General features: G+C 42.7%; 1 protein-coding gene across 2 annotated transcripts in view; it reads left to right on the forward strand.

Annotated features, from left to right (window-relative positions):
* The window catches only part of Gadl1 (glutamate decarboxylase like 1), a 175,793-nt gene that overhangs the window by 58,245 nt on the left and 97,094 nt on the right, over positions 1–20,454 (forward strand). For both annotated transcript variants that reach the window (XM_042281898.2, XM_006970253.4), the window contains exons 9-11: positions 2,273–2,389; positions 7,029–7,093; positions 7,706–7,787. In XM_042281898.2, the coding sequence (XP_042137832.1) occupies positions 2,273–2,389; positions 7,029–7,093; positions 7,706–7,787 (264 nt within the window). The remainder of the gene's footprint in view (positions 1–2,272; positions 2,390–7,028; positions 7,094–7,705; positions 7,788–20,454) is intronic.

Below are 20,454 nucleotides of genomic sequence, written 5' to 3' on the forward strand. Positions count from 1 at the left end.
AGTTGGTGGTTTGTCCTGACACCCCAGGTGTAGGAAACTGACATAATTCTGAAGTTGAGAACCTGAGAACAGAAGTTCACAAAAAGTGAAAATTGCTTCAGGCACATTGAAAAGGAGGGCAGCAGGGACACACTGGTGTTTCTGCCCAGTTTCCTTTGAAGTCAGTGCCTACATGGGCATGGATTCACCAGCAGCCAGCCTCACATCCATTTGGAGACAATGCCCCATGATGGGAGGCTTTGTGGACATCAGTGGTTCAGACCTGTTTGTCCATGTTTTAGTGTTTCCTTCTTATTCCTTCAGACACAGGGAGCTGAGCATCAGCATGGGTTTTTGGGCTGGGGAAGAACTCTCTGAGCCACCACAACCCATTGAAACATCTTTTAGGGAGTGACCTTTGCTTGATACCATTATGAAGACAGTGCAGACTGCAGGGCACCAACAAAGTAGTTATTGACCAGCCCAGCGAGCAGGACCACTGAACATTTCCAGGTAGTTTTGAGCACGAGTGTTTGAAGTGACAAATTTTCTTATGGAATACAGCTCCCAGGCAGTGTGCGATCGATACTGTTTCCTGAACTTTGTAGTTCATGGCAAGAAGTGAGGAAGGAACAACATAGGGAAGGTTAAATCCACACGGAAACATGTGATTTCTGGGCCTATTAAAAGTACATGATTTGATAGGTAAACGGAACCTATTAGACTCTTCTACTGGCTTCTGCAGGTATTTTTCTCCAGTTTGTAAGAGCATCATACAGTTTATGGGGAAGAGCCCACTATTCAAGCTGCCAAAAACAGTCTTTAGCAAATAACGTTTGTGTGTTGCTTTGCATGATTGATGTGACTCTGTTCTCATTCCATTTAGGTCACTGACATGATAAAGACTTAATCAATTGTGGTTGAGTACAGGGAAGAATCCCCCAAGCTCATGGTCCCCCAGTGGGGGCTCTCTCACCTCCTGGCCTGGCTCTGAAAGGGCTGGGGTAGACCCAACCCTGTGTGTCACAGCTGTCTCCCCAGATGGCAACTGGATTCATTCTGTGCTGTCACTCTGACTCCTGGGAATCTCAGTTGGGGGATGTGGGACCCAGTGGCCTTGCTCTGCCCCACTTTCCATTGAGAAATAACATCTTTCTATCAAAAGGTCAGTTAAATTGTAATAAGTTTGGTTCAAACACGAGTGCCTACAGCTTGTGAGAAGATAAGATTCTATTGTGATAACAATGAACTTCACCATAAAACTGAGGGAAATCAGCTCTAAGCTAAATTAGAGTAAAACAATTTTCAGAGGAAATAAAATGTTAGTAGTGTCTTATTCCTCAAATGTTTTGAAACCCTAGAGTCATAGCTACCCACAGTCCCACAGTTGTCTGTAAGCTGTCTCTGTCACAGTAAGTAACACACCTCTGCCACCATGCTGGCATTAATAAGTCTGGAAACATCCCTTTCTCCCTTTCCTTACCTGATTGGCATGAAGCCTGCTGGTGTGTTCACCATGCCTGGCTAACTTGCAATTGTTTTTCATGTCTGTGTTATACCCATGATCTCTTTTTCTTGCCCATGGTCCACTAACATCTTCTGAGTTTACAAGATGCAGGCATCAGCTGTGTGAGGAGCGTACGGAGACAAGGATGAGGCAGGTCCTCTTCCCATCACATGCCGTGAATTTATCCAGGGCTGTCCCCATATGGACAACCCTCCCCTGTGACATTGCCTCCTTCACTCTGTTCACAGCTTGTTCTGTGTCTACACTTGAGTTTTTTCTTTGCCTGGCAGCTGTATTTACTTAGATAGGCAGGCAGGCCTGTGTGGTTCACGCCTGGGGCCAGAATTTTGCCCACCAGTCCTGCCTCTATTTATTTAGGTGAGAGGGGGCAATGTAGGCTTGATAGAAGCCCAAGATCTTTCCTCAAGAGCACGCAGGAAGCCTCCAGAATGACATTTTGTCATTACTGGTGGGGTTATCAACTTTGGACCTGGGCCATCACCAGACAGAATGGAACCGACAGAAACTGACAGCAATAATCTTGACTCTAACCATTGATCTGAATCAATGGAGGAACACATTATAGCATTTTTTCACTGTGTTCAACCTCCTTATAATGACCCAAGGCCATTATAGTATGGAAGTATCCAAACACTCACTGAATCAACCATGACCTCCAAAGAGGCCCTATTTGGCTTCAGATCCATAACCCCTGTGTTCACCAGCTTCCAGCAGGGTGGATTTCACAAAGATGGTGAAGATTCTGTGATTGGCTTCTTTCCGCAGGGGGCAGTGCCATTTCTTGTCTGTGCCACATCTGGCACCACTGTGCTGGGTGCGTTTGACCCCCTGGATGAGATCGCTGAGATCTGTGAGAGGCATGCCCTCTGGCTCCACGTGGATGTAAGTTCATCTGTGTGTCCGTGTCTGTCTAACTTCCAAGTCCTTCTCGACTTCTCCTGCCTTCACAGCTTCTCCTGCCTTCACAGCTTCTCCTGCCTTCCCAGCTTCTCTTGCCTTCCCAGCTTCTCCTGCCTTCCCAGCTTCTCCTGCCTTCCCAGCTTCTCCTACGCTCAGGATCTAGAAGCTTCCTACTTTCAGTTGTGCTTCTCACTTGGGAAATGAGCATGTCATTCCTTTAAGGCTTCCCCAAAATCCCAAGACCTCAGATCTGTTTTGATTTTGTTCTCCGGATTCCATGGGACTTTCCCATGAGCCATCTTTTTGGTCCCTGAATCACCAAGGCAGTGTTTGGGAACAGTGACAGTGGAAGCAGGAGGTCGTGAGTTGAGTTCTAATCTGCATCATCTTCCTTGTGCTCAGCTCTGTGTCTGCAGTTGCCTCGGTTGCAGGGGGAGAAGGCTGATAAAATCTGGAGAAAGTATCTTCCAGCTATAAAATGATATGATTCCAATCAGTAAGAAAATGCAAAAAAAAAAAAAACTATCCTGCATTATATAATTGCATGTCTTAATTAAAGCAGGTTTTAGCTGGATCCATAACAGATAATTGTTTGAGGGAAATTGATATAATTTATATTCTTCATAATTTTCCAGCTTAAAGGGTTGGATTTTTTTCTAATTCATTTCTTAAGTCCTGAGGTTGCTCAGAACACATTTTCCTCTAAGTTAAAGGTACTTTTTATTAAAGGTCTACTTACTCAGGGTTAGAAAGTTGAATCCAGCCAGCTGAGTGTGTTTGACATGGCTTTTCCATTCCCTCCCTTCCCTCCCATTCCTCATCTCTCTCCTTCCTTTTCTTTCTTCTCCCTCTCCCCATTCCCCTTTCTTCCATCTCCCTTCTCTTTCTGCTCTTTCATTCCCTGTCCACCCTCCCCTCATCCTCCCCTTCTTCTCTCCCCTTCTTTGTTTTCCTCTTTCTCCCCTCCCCTCCCTTCCCTTCTCTTCTTTTTTCTTGCACTCTCCTCCCCTCCCTCCCCCTCCCCTCCTCTCCTCCTTTTATTCCTTCTCTCTTTTCCCTCCTTTCTATTTTCCTCTCCCTGCCTCCCCTCCCCCTTCTCCCTCCTCTCTTCTTTTGTTTTATATGAAGTCAGACATTCCAGGATTTGAATGTAGCCTAGAAAAGGGATGGTTGAACATGCTCATGAGGCTTCAGTGCAACTTCCTGGGCAGGAGAGCAGTCAAGATGATCCTGATCAGAAGAAATATGTAATAACTTGCTGAGCAGAAGATGACCAATCATTAAGGGGACATCTCTGCATATAATTTTATAGTTCACAGCATTTTATTCTTTGGAAGTCAATTGGGTATAGAATGATCGAGAGAGAGAGCACTTGAGTCCTTCAGGTTTTCACTAAGTTGATAGTAATGTTGGGTGAACCAGACACAGGAGTCACAGGCATGATTAACACGCCAATGGCTATGCTTCAGGTAGATTATTTTTTACTTCGCTTAATGGAGCTTGAGTATTCATAGCTGCTCACTTTTAAACTTACACTTTATTGATTTTTATCACCGTAGAAATGTGGTAATATTTAATGTCCTAAAAGATAGTGTGAAGTGAGCACTTTTGTTAACTATGTGAATAAGAAGAAACAATTGAATACATCAACATTCTCCTTAAATACTTCACTCTCTTAAGAGAAACATCAATGGGGTTACAAGTTTATGCAGAACATAGCAGCTACGGTAACTTTGAAATTAGAAATGATCTAGAGAGATTTATGTGGCTTAGTCAGAATTTCAATTTGTAAGCATAAACAGAAAGATCTATTTTTTGAATTAAGGGTTAAATTTTGAAGAAGATAAGTAAGAACACTTTAAGCTGCACCAGCTTATTCTGTTTGCACACAGTAGGCATCTGGCAATGTGTGTCATATTAGATTAAATTTGACCACAGCTTCTCTGAACAGATGAAACATATCTGAATAAAAGAAACAAACACATCCTAACCTCAAGACAGTGTTCATTAATCTTTAGTTGTGGCAGGTGTCTCATCCGTTGGACAGTTTGATTACAATAGAAAGTAACTTATCTTCAGGGAACTTCACACACATATACAGTCTATTAATGTTCAAAGTTACAATCATTGTTTTGACTTCTTATACATTTTTAAGGGAATTTAATTCATTCCAGTTCTGTTGATGTCTCTTCTCATTTTTCCTCTGTAAGAATGAATGTGAGACTCCTCAAGGGTTGGTCACCTCTGGCACCTGCTAGCCCTCAGCAGTTTCCTCTTCCCTCCCCCCCGGTTGCCACAATTCACACAGAGCATGTAAGCATTCTATCTTTCTCTATGTTTAAATAAGGTCTCATGAACTTGCTAGATAGGCAAAGATGACCTTAAAAACCCTTCACCCTCCTGTCCCCATCCCCCAGCTGCTGGGGTCACAGGCAGATGCTATTACTCCCTGTTTGTGTAGCACAGAGGATTGTACTCAGAGCCCTGTGAAGGGCAGACAAGCGATGTCTCCAGCCTGTATTGTCTTTAAATTCATGGGCTTTGGAGGCTGTGAAATCTCTGTTCTACTCCTGCCTCTGCCTGTATTTCAAGGTTAGCTCTATTTATTTATCAGTCTGTCAATAAGAAAGAAATAACTTGTGATGCTTAACATGTACTAAGAACTCAGTCTTTACTAGGGTAGAAAGTCAAGCTCCATCACCATAGAAGTGGTTTGATGTTGCAGATTCTAGAGTTAAGAACCAAGAAAGGGAACTAAGGAGAAGTAGGGCCCTGCCATACTTCAAAAAAGTTGTTTCTTTTTGTTTCTCCTTTTAAATCTATTGAAAAATAAAATTGTTCATGGACGCTCCCTATCCTGCCCAATGACTTTGTGAACCAATAGAAGAATTCTCAATTCTCATTATTGTAAATGTAAATGTGGCTCAGTAGGGTTGGGAGATATGTATTTGGGGGTGAAGAAGAGTCAGGGATTGTATGAGGGGCAAGGTATGAGGCTGGTTAACTGCGTGGGACCGGAAAGGGCTGTGACCAACATGTCCTGCTTGCTTCCAGCCTTAGTCAAATCTGGTCTTTGTGGAGCCTGTGGGATGTGGCAGCATGGAGAAGGTGGTAAGGACACTAAGTGACAACCCCAGTTTATTAACCCTTTACCTGGGAATTGGGCATTCACAAAAATTCAGGAAAACACAAGAAAGAGGTCATGGAGTCTTTGGGGATTTCCTTGAATCAGGATTCCACTGGGTCCAGGGTCTGAACCTTGGTAATCTGTTCACTCTTAGCAGAAGCCTGATGCTGGAGTAAGTTCATCCTCAAGCTTATACTGCATGACCCAGTAGCCTCAGCCTTGGTCCTCCCTGAATGGAAGAGTTATGCTTGCAGGAATTTAAGGCCATGGCGTGGCTGGTGCTGTACTGTCTTGGCTACCAATGGGCAGCGTTAGCAGTACTCTGAGAGCTGTAAGAGTGTCTCATTTACTTCTTCTGCCTCCAGACTGCACACATCCTGCTGCTTTTTAACCATGGCATCTGTCCTCCTGTAAACTTATTATTGAAAGAAAATGGTGTTTACCTGCTAGGCAGCTCTTGAGCTCCACTGCTGCCTGAAGCATTCCCATCCCCCTCAAACTCCCATGATATACTCTCTAATTTGGCCAAATGATCACTTCAACTAAACTATGCTGCTATTAGGTAAAGAGAACAGGTTTGGGATCCTCAATCTGATTTTGATTACCCATGACACCCCCAGACAATCTACCTAGCACATCTGAAACTTAGTTTTCCTGTAGAAGTGGAGATGGTCATATCTCCATCCTTCACAGGATGCTGTGGGATTTCATGGGGGATCTCAGAGCACTCAGCAGGGCTCAGGGTCCAGTGCCCCCAGAGTCTCCCTATGCAGCCCCCCATCATTTTTCTGAACAATTTTCAAGAGCCAGATGAACTCTTGAGTGCCCCTATTTGGATTCTTCCTCCCTTCCTTCCTGACCCCTTCCCACAAGCCTTTCCATTCCTGTTCTTTTCCTCTGCTCCATCTTCTGGTGCTCAGGAAGTCATCTCTCCAATAGGCAACTTCCTTAAGGTCCGAGCCCCCTCTTTCTTATCCTCCTCCTATATTAAGTTGGCAAATATTTCTGAGAACCAGTAGGCCAAAAAGATCTCATCTTCCTTAGAGAATATCTCCTCCTTCCTTACCCCTGTTGACCTTCTCGCCACTTTGCCAGCAATGTCCTCATTCATCAGTTGGAATTCTAGCCTTTTGTTCATGACTCACAGTACAGTATGTATAGTAACACTGTGAAGATGTCATCTGTTCTAGATCCAAGGCATCAAGAGGGCATGGGCTGTATCTTTTTAACCTTTTTTGGTCTACACAAAGCTCAATTGGCTATTAATATACCCATTTCTTTTGTGTGGCTTCACATCTGAGTCACTGGGGACCCATCTACTACACTGGGGTTCTGATTGACTAGTTAGAATGCCTGATCAAACTCCCCAGAGTGCAAATCAGTGAACATGGTATCAAATGAAGTACCAAACAGCACATGTGTAGGGTTGCCATGGTAGTTCATGGGTAAGCAAATGACACTGAAGTAACTTTGGGTATCTAAATATCTCAACAGGCCTCTTGGGGTGGCTCAGCTTTGGTGTCAAGAAAGCACCGCCAACTCCTTCATGGAATCCACAGGTAAATTGAGCTTCCTGTTTTGCAGTTGACTTTTATTTAGGAAAAATAAACAATTGTTGGCACATCTCCATCTGAGTGGCCTTTAGAAAACAGAGCATGAGGGCTGCTCCGAAAGATAACTCAGTGATACACTTACAAAAGGACCTGAGTTCATCCCCTGGGACCCACAGGAAAAATTGCCATGTGTGGTAGCACACACATATACTCCCAGTGCTAGAGAAGCAGGCAGAGGCCGAGCCCAAGGACCCCCTGCTGTGTATCCTAGGCTAATCAGCAAGCTCCACCCCAACAAGACTGTTTCAAAAATCCAAAAGGCTGGGTGGCATCCTGAGGAATGATGCCCAAGTTCAACCTCTAGCCTCTCTCTCTCTCTTTCTACACACACACACACACACACACACACACACACACACACACACACACACACACACTACAAAAATTACTTTTCTGAAACCTGAAACAAAACAGCTCCCAAGTTGTTCCCCTCCCTCGAATGAGGAACTGGTGGATTGGTAACTTGTACATGAGGCCTCCTTAGTGTCTTCCTTCTCCCTACAGTAACTAACCGAGCCCCCCTCCAAGCTCTCTCCCTCTCTCTATTTAACACAATAGGGCTGACTCCGTGGCCTGGAACCCACACAAGATGCTGATGGCTGGAATCCAGTGCTGTGCTCTACTCATCAAGGACAAATCTGTAAGTTTCTCTCTGTGTTCTTCAGCAATCCAGTGCATTTAAACCCAAGTTTTTGGAAGCTACATTGTTGCTCATTCCTTGCTGTCTTGGGCTAAGATGATCCCCAGGAAATGGCCGTGACCTTGAAATGAAAAATAGAGTCAGATAAAGAGCTCGTATTTCTTCCCTAGTAGCTTTGTGGATTTGAATGAAGCAGTATACAATCTTATTAGTCAGAGCAAAATGGTCTCTTACACCCTCATTTGGATTATATTTTAAAGCTTAGTTTTAAATGTTGCTTCCCCCCCCCCCCCCCGCCCCATTGATTACGTCTGGGATTTAAGTCATCTCAAAGTTTCTGCTTTTGGGAAAGTGGAACAGATGTGTGTCACACATTAACTCAAATGCTTAATATGCTCAGCTGGGGCTTAGCAGACCGTTTCTATGGGAGGATATTAGTTAAGGACTGATCGCAAACACTGGCTTATTGGGAATGGCTTGCTCACGTTCTTTTGGAGCATGAGGGAAGAGTTGGATGGTAGTCAGGATGACTGTATGGCTGTTAGGCAAGTGGGACAGGGGCTGCTGAGCTTCTCTTGGCCAGAGGCATAAGCCACATGCTTTTTGTGGGTTAAATAAGGATCCTGTGGGAAGTGGCCCAGGCTGAGAAGTGCTACTTCATTCTTAGAAATGCCTCTTCAAGATCTGTGTTCAGCATGTGGGTGATCTTTCTCAGCCATCTGTTTACATCAGAGGGGACTCCCTTTGCCAATCTGAAAATCATTTCTGTTTTTTTAAGGAGTTTTATTGCAAATGAAAACATATTTAAAACTTGAAGTTTTACTCTTGCCTATGGAGATATTTAAATGGTTTAAAAAAATAACAAATAAGAGTGATATTTGTATGCTAGCACCCTGTGTGTTTCGACATGGCCAAGTAGAGTGTCCATCCAAAACTAAGAAAAGATTTTGTATCTACAGGAGTAGCTACTTTCAGAGATCTGATCTGTCTCCAGATGTTTTGTTAGGTTGGTTATAGTTGACTATTCATAGGTTGGCTGTTGATTGTATTCACAGGTTGATTGTAGTTGACTGTATTCACAGGTTGGTTATAGTTGGCTGTCTTCATATGTTGATTGTGGTTGGTTGTATTCACAGGTGGTTATAGTTGACTGTATTCACAAGTTGGTTAGAGGTGACTGTATTCAATACTATTCGACCTCTGGTTTAAGTTTTAAAACTGCGCATTGACTGTATGTATAACTGGAGGTAGTTTAAGACTATTGTGCCATTTTGAGTCAAAGAACACTCGAGTTACTCACAGATGCATATTTAGGACATGATAGAAATAGGTGTAAACTCAACTTCCTCTTGGACTAGATTCAGGGACAGAACAGCCCAGATGCACACTGTGTACCAGGCATTTGGCATTTTCTTTCTCCCTCCTCATCCGACCTGAATGACAAACTATCTGTTGGAGTGATGTGCTCAGCAATGGAAAATTTAGACAGAAAGTTCTGAGTATTCTTTATATAACTTCCTAGCTGTTCTCTCCTTTCCTTTTCTCCAATCATATTTGAATGACCTCCCAAAGAATTGGCTCACATTTATGTAAGTAGACAATACACTTCTGAACCATGCACTTCATTAACAAGGGTCATATCTTTATGTTTTTAAAAATGAATTCTTTCCTAAATTTCAATAATAACAACATGCCTGCTCGCCCAGAGTGACTGAGAAATTAACACAGTTGCATGCACCATGCAAGGAATTGAGCATTGAGGAAAAACTCATTTTTCATTTACATGGAATAGAAAGCTCAGCCCTGAGATAAGAGAAATGGCGATCACTTCCAGTTTTGTTTCTGAGGTTTCTGTTGCATTTACACTCGCTTTCTCTTTGTTCTGCTTCATATTCGTTCAGTCAGTCTCTCAGTCAGTTGACTTGACTGACCCAGATAGGCTCTTCGCTGTGCTTGTTCTAGGAGATGAGCAGTGAAATATTTCCCACAGCCAGAGGGTTTATAAATGTGCAGACAAGACAACCACAGAATAGGTATATTTACCTCTGTGTGATGTGTGCTCATGTACATACATGTATGCATGTGTACTCACCATGCAATAGCAAGAATAGGACAGAGACTGGCAATGGGATGTCCTCTTTAATTGCTTCTACATGTCATTGTTTGAGATAGTGTCTGTCATTGAACCCAGAGTTCACTGTTTCTGCTACACTAGCTGGCCAGTGAGCCTCTGAGCTCCACCAGCCCCCTACCCCTACCCCACCCCTCACCCCCTGTAATGCTGGAATTATTGGTATTCACCACTGTACCTGGATTTTATGTGGATGCTGGAGATTTGAACTTAGGTCCTCATACTTATGTGGCGAGCACTTTAACCACTGAGCCATCTTTCCAGCCTTACCTATTTGACTCTGTGGTTACTATTATACTGAGTACACAGAAGAACATCAAGATGCTTGTTGGTTGTAAGAGCAAGAGCTATTACATTCTTGTTCTATTCCTGTCATCCCTAGTACCACCAAATAGCTTCCTTTTTAGTCTCTATGTCAGCTATCTGGCCAATTCTATGTAGGGCAATTCAATGAAGGCTTTGAGTCTCTGTAAAGATGATAAACATGAGATGAAAATTCTCCCTTCCTTTCTCATTTGAGTGCAGTGCTAATAGAACCAGAGACACAGATCTCTGGCAGCCACCTTGTGAACATAAGGCAATGACCTTAGATTGAAACACCAACATGTCCGTAGTGTCAAAAAAGAAAGGAGAAAGTCTTGCGCTTGGGTAATAACTTTGAAATGTTGTGACAATTCTGAAAATACCCGTTTTCAGACTCTGTGACAGGATGCAAGTGACATGAAGTGTCCTTGGAACCATCTCTGTTGGGCAAGCTGTGTGCACAGCCGAATGCACTTCCATCTGATACAGAAAAGGATGTAAGACTTTGAGAATTCACAGCAGAGAGACACACGCTTCTCCCAGGTGCAAAGAACAATATGTGCAGATTTTCTAAGAAAAGAAAGTCCTTGTTCAATTTCAAAAGCTGAAAGCAGTTCACTGAGGCTGACTGAGCAGGATGAAAACGTGAAGATGAACAGGAAATGAGATGAAAAGTTGAAGCTGTGGGCAGACCACACCATGACTTAGAGATCATTCTAATGGTTTCAGAATTGATCTTTAGAAAGGGAGAGAGCTTTAAAATTAGACAGTATTGGGACCGAGAGACAACTCAGTGGTTAAGAGCACTTCTGCAAAGGACCTGGGTATAGTTCTCCGCAACCACATGGTGGCTCCTAACTGCAACTCCAGTTCCAGGGGATCCTACATCCTCTTTTTGCCTCTCTGGGTACCAGGCATGCATGTGGTGCACATGCATACATGCAAGCAAAACACCTATAAAAATCTTTTTAAAAATGGAAAACATTCTGAATAACTTTTATTTAGGGCAATGAATTAAAAGGGAGCAAGAATGGATGTAAGAAGGAAGGAAGGAATACCACATCTAAGCACAAGTTGATGGTAAATGCACCAGTTATTTGTTTCATACTGTAAAAAATACCCTGGCCAAACCAACATTAAGGGAGGAAAGATTTCCTGGACTCACAGTTGAGTCTACAGTCCATCATGGTAGAGGAGTCGTGGTGGCAGGCATACACGGCAGCTGATCTAATTGTGTTCCTAGCTGAGAAATCAAGAGCAATGGAGGCTCTTACTCAGCTCACTTTCTCCTTTATGTTCAGTCCCGAAGCCCAGCCCATGATATGGTGTCCCTCACAGTCAAGGTGGGGCTTGCTATTTCAGCTAACCTAGATAATCCCTCAGAGCATGCCCAGAATCTGCTTGTCCTCCGGATGATTCTATATCCTGTCAAGTTGACAACCAATGTCACAGTAAGGAAGCTAGGTAAAATGTTATGATATCCTGATCTATATTACATCAACTCTGCAGGGCTGAAGGATCACTTGCCTATGAGAGATAAAGGAGAAGACAGTGTCATGGTTGACTCTCTTAGTGTTGACATGGCAATTGAGTGGCTTATGCTCTTTATTGAGGTAAAGTAAGGGAAAATTTGAACATGAAATCTCTTTAGTATTAGATATAAGTATATAAATATGTAATTTATAACATAATAATAATATATGTAATATAACAATATGTAACATAATATATAAATATATGAATCTCATAGTGTTGGCTACCTAAAATGTGAGAATACCATCCGTTTAAGTAAGACAGCTGATATATAAGAGGTTTTGGCTAGAAAAGTCAACGTAGATGACACCTGCTGTCTTAGGGGTGATTGGAAGCTTTCAGGGGAACTTTGGATTAGAAAAAAGAGACTTAAACCTCTGTCTTTGTTTTAGGTAGGATCACTATTGATGTGATGAAACACCGTGACCAAAAACAGCTTGAGGAGGAAAGGATTTATTTGGCTTACATATCCTGAATCAACAGTCCACTGAGGAAAGCCAGAGCTGGAATTCAAATAGAGCAGGAACCTGGAGGCAGGAGATGACACAGGGGTCATGGAAGGGAGCTGCTTACTGGCTTGCTCCCCATGGGTTCGCTCACCTTGCTTTCTTATAGAACCCAGGACCACCAATCCAGGGTGGTACTACCCACAATGGGCTAGGCCTTCCCACCTCAGTCACTAATTAAGAAAATGTGCCATTGGTTTGCCTATACCATACTTTATGAAGCCCTTTTTCTCAGTTGAGGCTCCCTTCTATTTGATGACTCTAGCCTGTAAAGTTGACATAAAACTTCCTTCACAATCTTGAAGAATGTTGGGGATTGAATAGAAGAATCAGAACTCCCTGTGAAGGCCGCGTCAGAATGGCTAGGAAGATAGTTGGAATGGGAGTGGTGTAATGAACTTGAAGAATGAACATGTATGGATATATATATATATATATATATATATATATATATATATATATATATTCATTGAAGTCTCCACAGCAGTGGGTCTCAATCTGTGGGTCACAACCCCTGGAGGAGTCAAATGACCCTTTCACGGGGGTTGCATATCAGATATCCCACATATTAGATATTTACATTACTATTCATGACAGTAGCAAAATTAGTTATGAAGTAACAACCACAGCATGAGGAACTGTATTAAAGGGTTATAGCGTTTAGGAAGATTGAGAACCACAGCTCTATAGCAAAAGACAGACTAACAAGAAAAGAGCCAAACAAATCTATTTAGGCAAAGTTGTATGTGACACAGGAGCCCTTCAAAATGAGGAATTTGGGGCTGAGGAATATCTCATAGTGGTAGAGGGCTTACCTAACATTGTGAATTCTTGAGTTCAACTTGGCATTGGGATAAAAGACTTTGTCTTAGGGTTTCAATTGCTGTGAAGAGACACCATGACCATAGCAACTCTTATAAAGGAAAACATTTAACTGGGGCTGACTTACAGTTCAGAGGTTTAGTCCATTATCATCATGGCGGGTGTCATGCAGGTGGACATGATGCTGGAGAAGGAGCTGAGAATTCTACATCTTGATCCACAGGCAGCAGGAAGTGAACTGTGTACCACATTGGGCATGTGAGACCTCCAAGCCCACCCTCATCCCGAGGTCTCCATTACAACTTGGCCTCCACCCTCACAGCCTCACACAGCAGGGAGGCACCTCGGTGGGGAGAATCAGGCATCTCAGTCTCTTCCACCCCAGATTCTCCTTTTGGGAATTTGGAAATGCAAACATTCACATTCTATAGATACTGAGCTTATTGCTAAGGCCTGCTCAGGCCTGAGTGTACCTCAAGTGGTGCCCCATGAATAGCAATTTAATTTAGACTCCCTTCTGCAGCTGATGTTGGGGATAACTCTAGTTGAAAGACAGCAAATTGGTGAATATAGTGGTAAGAAAATGAGCTCCCTAATTTTATACTCCCTAGAATGTTCATGGGGCTGTTCTGAGGGGTTCATTGTGGGCACACTGACTAATTTCCTGCATTGGTCAGGGGCCTCTGCAGGAACAGCACACTTTGCCACTCTTAAAACAGTACTCTCAGGAACCCCCTTTGTTCCACAAGGATGAAAAGAAGGTGAGCTGTCCCCAGAGACCTGTGATTATAAATAGGTTGACTGCAAATGTAAAAGGTGTTGCCTGTGTGGCTGCAGAGGAACAAAGAGCGTGTTCTCGCCCTTTGATGGCAAATAAAAGGCATGAATTCTACGGTTGGCACAGACGCGGAGGATCTCAACATCCACTTTCTAATTCCTGAGTGTTTATTGGAAGGACTTCAGTTTGTTAAAGACTCACAAGTGAACGTTAACAGGGAACGGCTCATCAGAAGGCCTTTGGCGCACTAACTCCTTTTCATTTCTGCCCACTTCATCATCTGACTTCGCCCGCCAAGCCCTTTGTTAGACTCAGCAACCAGGGAATTCAGGTTGTGGCTTCCTTTCCTTTTATTTTCCAAGATAATGCTGGACTATGGATTGGTCCTTTGCTGTTGTTGTTCTGTGTGTAGTGTATGTGAGCATGTGTATTGGTGAATTCATGTGCAAATGTGTGTAGGGGGGCATATGTTGATGTTGGGTGTGAATGTCTTCCTTGATCACTGTTCACATTAAACCCCGAGGCAGGGTCTCTCATGTGAAGCTAGAAATTGCTGATTTGGCTAATCTAGACAGCCACCTTGCTCAACGAGTCTCTGTCTCCAACTCCTGAGCACTGGGACTCTAGGAGGCTCCTACATTTGTGGTAGCTCTGGCCCTTCTATTTACCCAGCGAGATGTTTTACTCATCAAGCTAGCCCTCCAGCCATAAACACAGTGGATTTAAAAACTCATGCCCATCTTAATATTTCTATTTCCAAAGTGCTAAAGGAAGGAAAAATGAAGAAAAGAACATTGCTTACCCGAAGATGCCCTTTGCCTGTTTTCTACAGCACCCACACCTTTAAGAGGAGGCGTACTCCCCTAATCGTCAATCCATAAAATATGCAGCACATTTTGTTTTTGACAAAAACCCTTCAAATGCAATTATGAATATTGTTCTATACTTTTCTGTGAATTTTTGAATAGTTGAAAAGCATCCTATCATTTGATAATTCTATAATTTGCATGACCAACCCCTTAAGACTGACTTATTGGATAATTTTAATTTTCAATCTTCTAGTTTAAAAGAAATTAAATGCACAGGTATTTGTCTGTATGTGAGTGCAGGCACTAAGGAGGCCTGAAGCATTGGAAACCCCTGGAACGGGGGCTACAGGAAGTTATGAGCTGTCTGTGGGTGATGGGAACAGCACTCAGGCCCTCTGCAAAGGAAGTATACACTCTTAACAACTGAGCCATCTCTCCAGCCTCTGTGTTAACTTTTTGTAATCACAAATTTAGTTGCCATCTTCAAGACTCACTCTGTATAAAATTCCTAGAAGCTGAATAATCATGATCCGTGTTCATGACGATTTTCTGTACTTGTTTTGTTACATTCTCACTAGGAGAATATGAGAATATATGTGTGTAACCTTTGACATCAAGGGGTATTTAGGGATGACACTGTGCTAGGCAAGATGTCTGTTCACTTGTAGACATGGATGCAAACATCTTCCTTCAAATTTTATCTGGTGACATTTTATACTGACTTCTTAGGCATCATCCTTGGTTCAAGACATCCACATGCAATCCTCGGCTCCCAAGGTTTCAAATGTGTAGCCCGAGAGACCAGGGCTCAATTCCATTCCATTTGTATTCCTTCTGGAGGAGGCTCAGCTGTAGATCTAGTTTTCTTTAAGGGAAGTGGTGGAGGAAGAAAGAAGGAAATTTATCCAGCACGTATCCATTGAGGATGTGCTATGAGTCATGCAGGGCAATGCTAAAAAGAAAAAAAGAGGGGAGGGGGAGGAAAGACAGGGAAGGGAGAGGATCAGGAAAGAGAGAGAGAGAAGGAGAAAACAAAAAAAGGAAGGGAAGGAGGAAGAAAAGGAAGAAGGAGAAGAGGGGAGGGAGGAGAGGGGAGGGGACTAGTCACATTCTTTTCATACAACTGTCAACTGATGTGTATACTTGCATCATAGTAAAAAAGCTGTCAGTCAGCAATAAGTGACCACCATGTTTTGCTTTTATTTAAGAAAAGGGTTGTATAACATCTGTCTTTCTTCAAAATCCACTATAGTCATCTCCAACCAGCAAATCAGTACAATTGGGGTTTGGTACTTAGTTGTTGGTATTGCTTCTGTCATCAAATTTAATAAGACAGTCTGTACTTACTTCAGATCCAGGCTCATTGAGGGTGGCACATTAATTCTGTTGCTCACAGTGTCTCTAGGGTATGTTATTACATACCCAAGATCACACGCTCCAATATCAATCACTACTTACTGTGTAGGTGTCTTAGTTAGGATTTCTATTGCTATGAAGAGACTCCATTTCCACACAACTCTTATAAAGGAAAGTATTTAATTTGGGCTGATTCAGAGGTTTAGTCCATTATCATCATGGTGAGACATGGTGGCATGCAGGCAGACATGGTGCTGGAGAAGAGCTGAGGATTCTACATCTTGATTCACAGGCAACAGGAAGAGAACTGTGTTCCATACTGGGAGTAGTTTGAGCAGAGCCCTCAAAGCCCAAAACAGTGACACACTTCCTCCAACAAAGCCACACCTCCTAATAGTGCCACTCCCTATGGGGGCCATTTTGTTTCAAACTACCACATTTCACACCCAGGCCTCCAAAGGCTTATAGCCATACTACAGTGCAAAAATGCATTCAGTCCAACTTCAAAAGCTCCCATAGTCTATCACAGTCTCAAACTTATTTAAAAGTCTTAAGTTCAAAGTCTTATCTGAGATTCATAAAATCTCTTAACTGTAATCCCCTGCAAAATCAAAATAAAAAAGCAGATCGCATACTTCCAATATATAATGGCATAGGGCATACATTACCATTCCAAAATGTAGGGAAGGGAGCATAGTGAAGAAATACTGGACCAAAACAAGACAAAAACCCAGCTAGACAAACTCCAAACTTTGCATCTCCATGTCTGATGTCAAAACACTCTTCAGATCTCCAACTCCTTTCAGCTTTGTTGACTGCAGCACACTTCTCTTTCTTTGGCTGGTTCCACTCCCTGTTAGCAGCTCTCCATGGCAGATAACCCATGACTCTGGCATCTACAACATCTTGGGGTCTCCAAGACAATCCAGGCTTCTCCTTCACAGCTTCACTAAATGGCCTCTCTAGGCCTCCATTCAGGGACACCCCTGACATGAACCTTAACATCAGTGGCTTTTCTTAGTTGTGGAGGAAAGTTCCATAACTCCTTTCTTGTATCCCTGACTCTAAATCCAGAATCACATGACTGAAACTGCCAAGTTCTGTTGCTTCCTGGGACTAGAAACCCCCACCCCCTTCGTTCAATTATGTCTTCACCAGCGTTCTGTTTTTGATGTTTCCTTCACTGCCTAAACTTGGTTGTTCTGGAACTTGATCTGTAGATAGACTGGCCTCAAACTCAGAGATCCACCAGCCTTTGCCTCTGGAGTGCAGGGATTAAAGGTGTGTTCTACCATACCTGGCTCTAAGCTTTTCTTTAATTCCTTTTCACAAATTGGAAACTTAGCTGGGTGGGATCTTGTCACTACTCCCTTTATTCTTTTTCTTAATATGTTTATATCCTTGAACACAGAACTTAGCTCCATTCTACTTCCTGATGCTCCTCTTCTCCTCAAATTGTACATTTTGTAATTTCTCAGTTTGCTCTTTTTTATTATAATTCTTCATTAGACTTAACACTAATAACCATATGACAGAGTCAATAGTAAGCTGTTTTGGGATTTCCTTTGCCAGTGGAATTAATCCAAATCTCTCCACTTTAGCCTCAGGCAGACTTTTTGGACAAGGACAAAAATTAGTCACATTCTTCACCAAAATATCACAAGAATGATTTCTAGGCAACATAATAAAATTCTTCTTTTCTGAAACCTCTTGAGTGAGTCCCCACAGTTCAAATAACCATAAGTATCACTGTGCTTCATGTTTCTACTAGGATGGCCCATTAAATGGTTCTTAAAGAATTCCACTGCTTTCCTAACCCAACTCCCAAAGTTCATATTTCTACAAACAAAAGCATGGTCTAAAGCAAGGTCAGGTCTATCCCAGCAATACCCAAGTCCTTGGTACCAACTTCTGTCTTAGGGTTTCAATTGCTGTGAAGAGATACCATGACCACAGCAACTCTTATAAAGGAAAACATTTAATTCAGGATAGCTTACAGTTTCAGAGGTTTAGTGCATTATCATCATGGCAGGACATGGTGCCATGCTGGCAGACATGATGTTGGAAAAGGAACTGAAGGTTTTACATCTTGATCCACAGACAACAGGAAGTAAACTGTGTTCCACACTGGGTGTAGCTTGAGCATAGGAGACCTCAAAGCCCACTCCCACAGTGACACACTTCTTCCAACAAAGCCACACCGACTTCAACAAAGCCATATCTCCTAATAGTGCCACTTCCTATGGGGGCCATTTTCTTTCAAACCATCATGCTAGGCATAGACGAACTCAGGTCCTAATGCAAACCATGAATGAGCCTCTGTCAGAGCCTGTCAGTGATCCCTGGAGTCAGGTCATGTAGACTGTAACATGAGCTCATTATGAACAGAATTGGTTTTATTCACCTTGTAGTCCCTCTCCATTGTACAACCACTGTCACTCATTTAAAATTCAGTAAAGATGCTTTTTAGGCTGAGGAGATGGCTCAGTTGGAAAAATACATGCTTTGCAGGCATGAGGATATGGATTCAACCCCATAACTTTAGCTGAGTTAGTGAGTTCCAGAACTCAGTAAACAAGGCAGCCAGAATGCTGGGGAATGACAGATGAGGCTATCCGCTAACATCCATGTACCCACAGGCTCATGGACACACACACACATATGCATGCAAAATGCATGGACTAATATAACAAGCTTCCAGAAGTGTCTGAATTCGAATATCTCTCCAACATTACCTAGTACTAATGCAGGCCAGGCTTGCTACCCTCAGTGTAAACCACTGACTTTTCTCAGGCAGCCTGATACTTTATAGCTCATGAACAGCTTCTTCTTTTGAGGGCAAGATGAGGAATATCAAAAACATTTTAACATAGTATCTAAGCACAAGAGTTAAGAGAAAGAGAGGTGACTTGAGAGAAAAGAAGGCACACCCCAAAATATGCATGTGGGCTTCTCGAAGATGACTTGCAATAGCCATCCCTTTTCCTGATTGTGTATGCTAACTGATGTCTGTCTCATCCACATGGTGGTATCTACAGCACTTCCCCACATCCCAGCTCAGGTTAGCACTTACAGTCTTGGCTCCATCCCAGCACCGGGCGTTTGATTCAGATGCTCCATAGCCCAATAATAAACCCATGATTCATGCTCTCCTCCCTCCCAGACACCAGAGTGTGTTTCCCCCAGGAAGTTATTTTTGCTTTAGAGTCTAATGAGGCTGGACAAGCAGAAGAGAGGCTTGCTCTTCTAAAGTTTGTTTGATCCCTTTTGACCCCTTCGAATAAGCAGAATGACATCCACCATCTGCCTGTTTGCTGGCTGTGGCTGTTAGGAATGTTGCATCTAGCATCTTGGCCTAGAGCTCCCTAATTTCACCCTTGAATTCCCATGAGCTCTTGGGTGAGAGCCACCTGGTCCTAGGAATTGGAGCTACATGTATTTCATGAGCTTGGCATAGATGAGCTGGGACATTCAATGCCCTCTATTGAATCCCAGCTCTTCTGCCTGTCTATTTCTGGAGAACCTCGAGGGTATGGGGATCTCTCTGATGCCCTTCCAGGTGGAGAATTCACTCAACTTAGAAGCCAGTTCCAGTCAGTATGAAACTCTAACCTTCATTTCAATGATAATCATCACAAGTGACTTTCTTTTTACTAAGAAATAACCACGAAATAATTCAACTTTGTGCCCTTTTTGTATTGCTGATCTGACAAAAACCAGCAGATGAAAACTGTCCCAGAAAGAAAGAGGGTGACGATCCTGTAACAGGGAAGATTATATAAGTTAAAATCCAAGCAAAAGAGAAACATAAGGGGGCCATGAAAGAAAGGCTGGGATGTAGGTAATGAAAAGATGCAGTCCATAATTAGCATGGCACACCTGTCTCTGTGGGTAGGCTAAAACTCAGTTTTAGCATGTTTCAAGGATGCCAAATGCCTGCCTGTAGTTGGCTCTTAGTTCCCTGTTGCCACATGACAACAAAGTCTTAATCTTATTTCCACCCTCTGGCACGACTCCTTGGAATAAATCACTCCACTTGTTTCTCCTCTGTGTGCGTCTAGTTGTCAGGTTTGTTACTTTCCAAAGCAGACCTCTGAAAAAGTACCAGAAGCTGGAATGGGGTCTTTGTAGCTTTGTGATGCCAAAGATTGACTAGTTCAAGAAGTCAATCAATGATTTTCTGTGTATTTTCTTCTATGGTTACTCAAAGTGTTACTCACATGAACTTCAAATAGGAAGTTGGTGAATGTCTCTATGACCATCCGTATAGTGTCCTTATAAAGACATTTAGTAATTGTACTTAAGCTGTGGTTTGTACAGAAAATGCTAATGGTATATAATAAAGATGAATTCATAACTCATTTGTGGCCTGTGTAGAAAGACAGAAACTGTAAAACAGACTCTTATCTTTTATGGAGGGATCCTAATA

This window comes from Peromyscus maniculatus, chromosome 7 (assembly GCF_049852395.1).
Source record: "Peromyscus maniculatus bairdii isolate BWxNUB_F1_BW_parent chromosome 7, HU_Pman_BW_mat_3.1, whole genome shotgun sequence".
Lineage (NCBI taxonomy): Eukaryota > Metazoa > Chordata > Mammalia > Rodentia > Cricetidae > Peromyscus > Peromyscus maniculatus.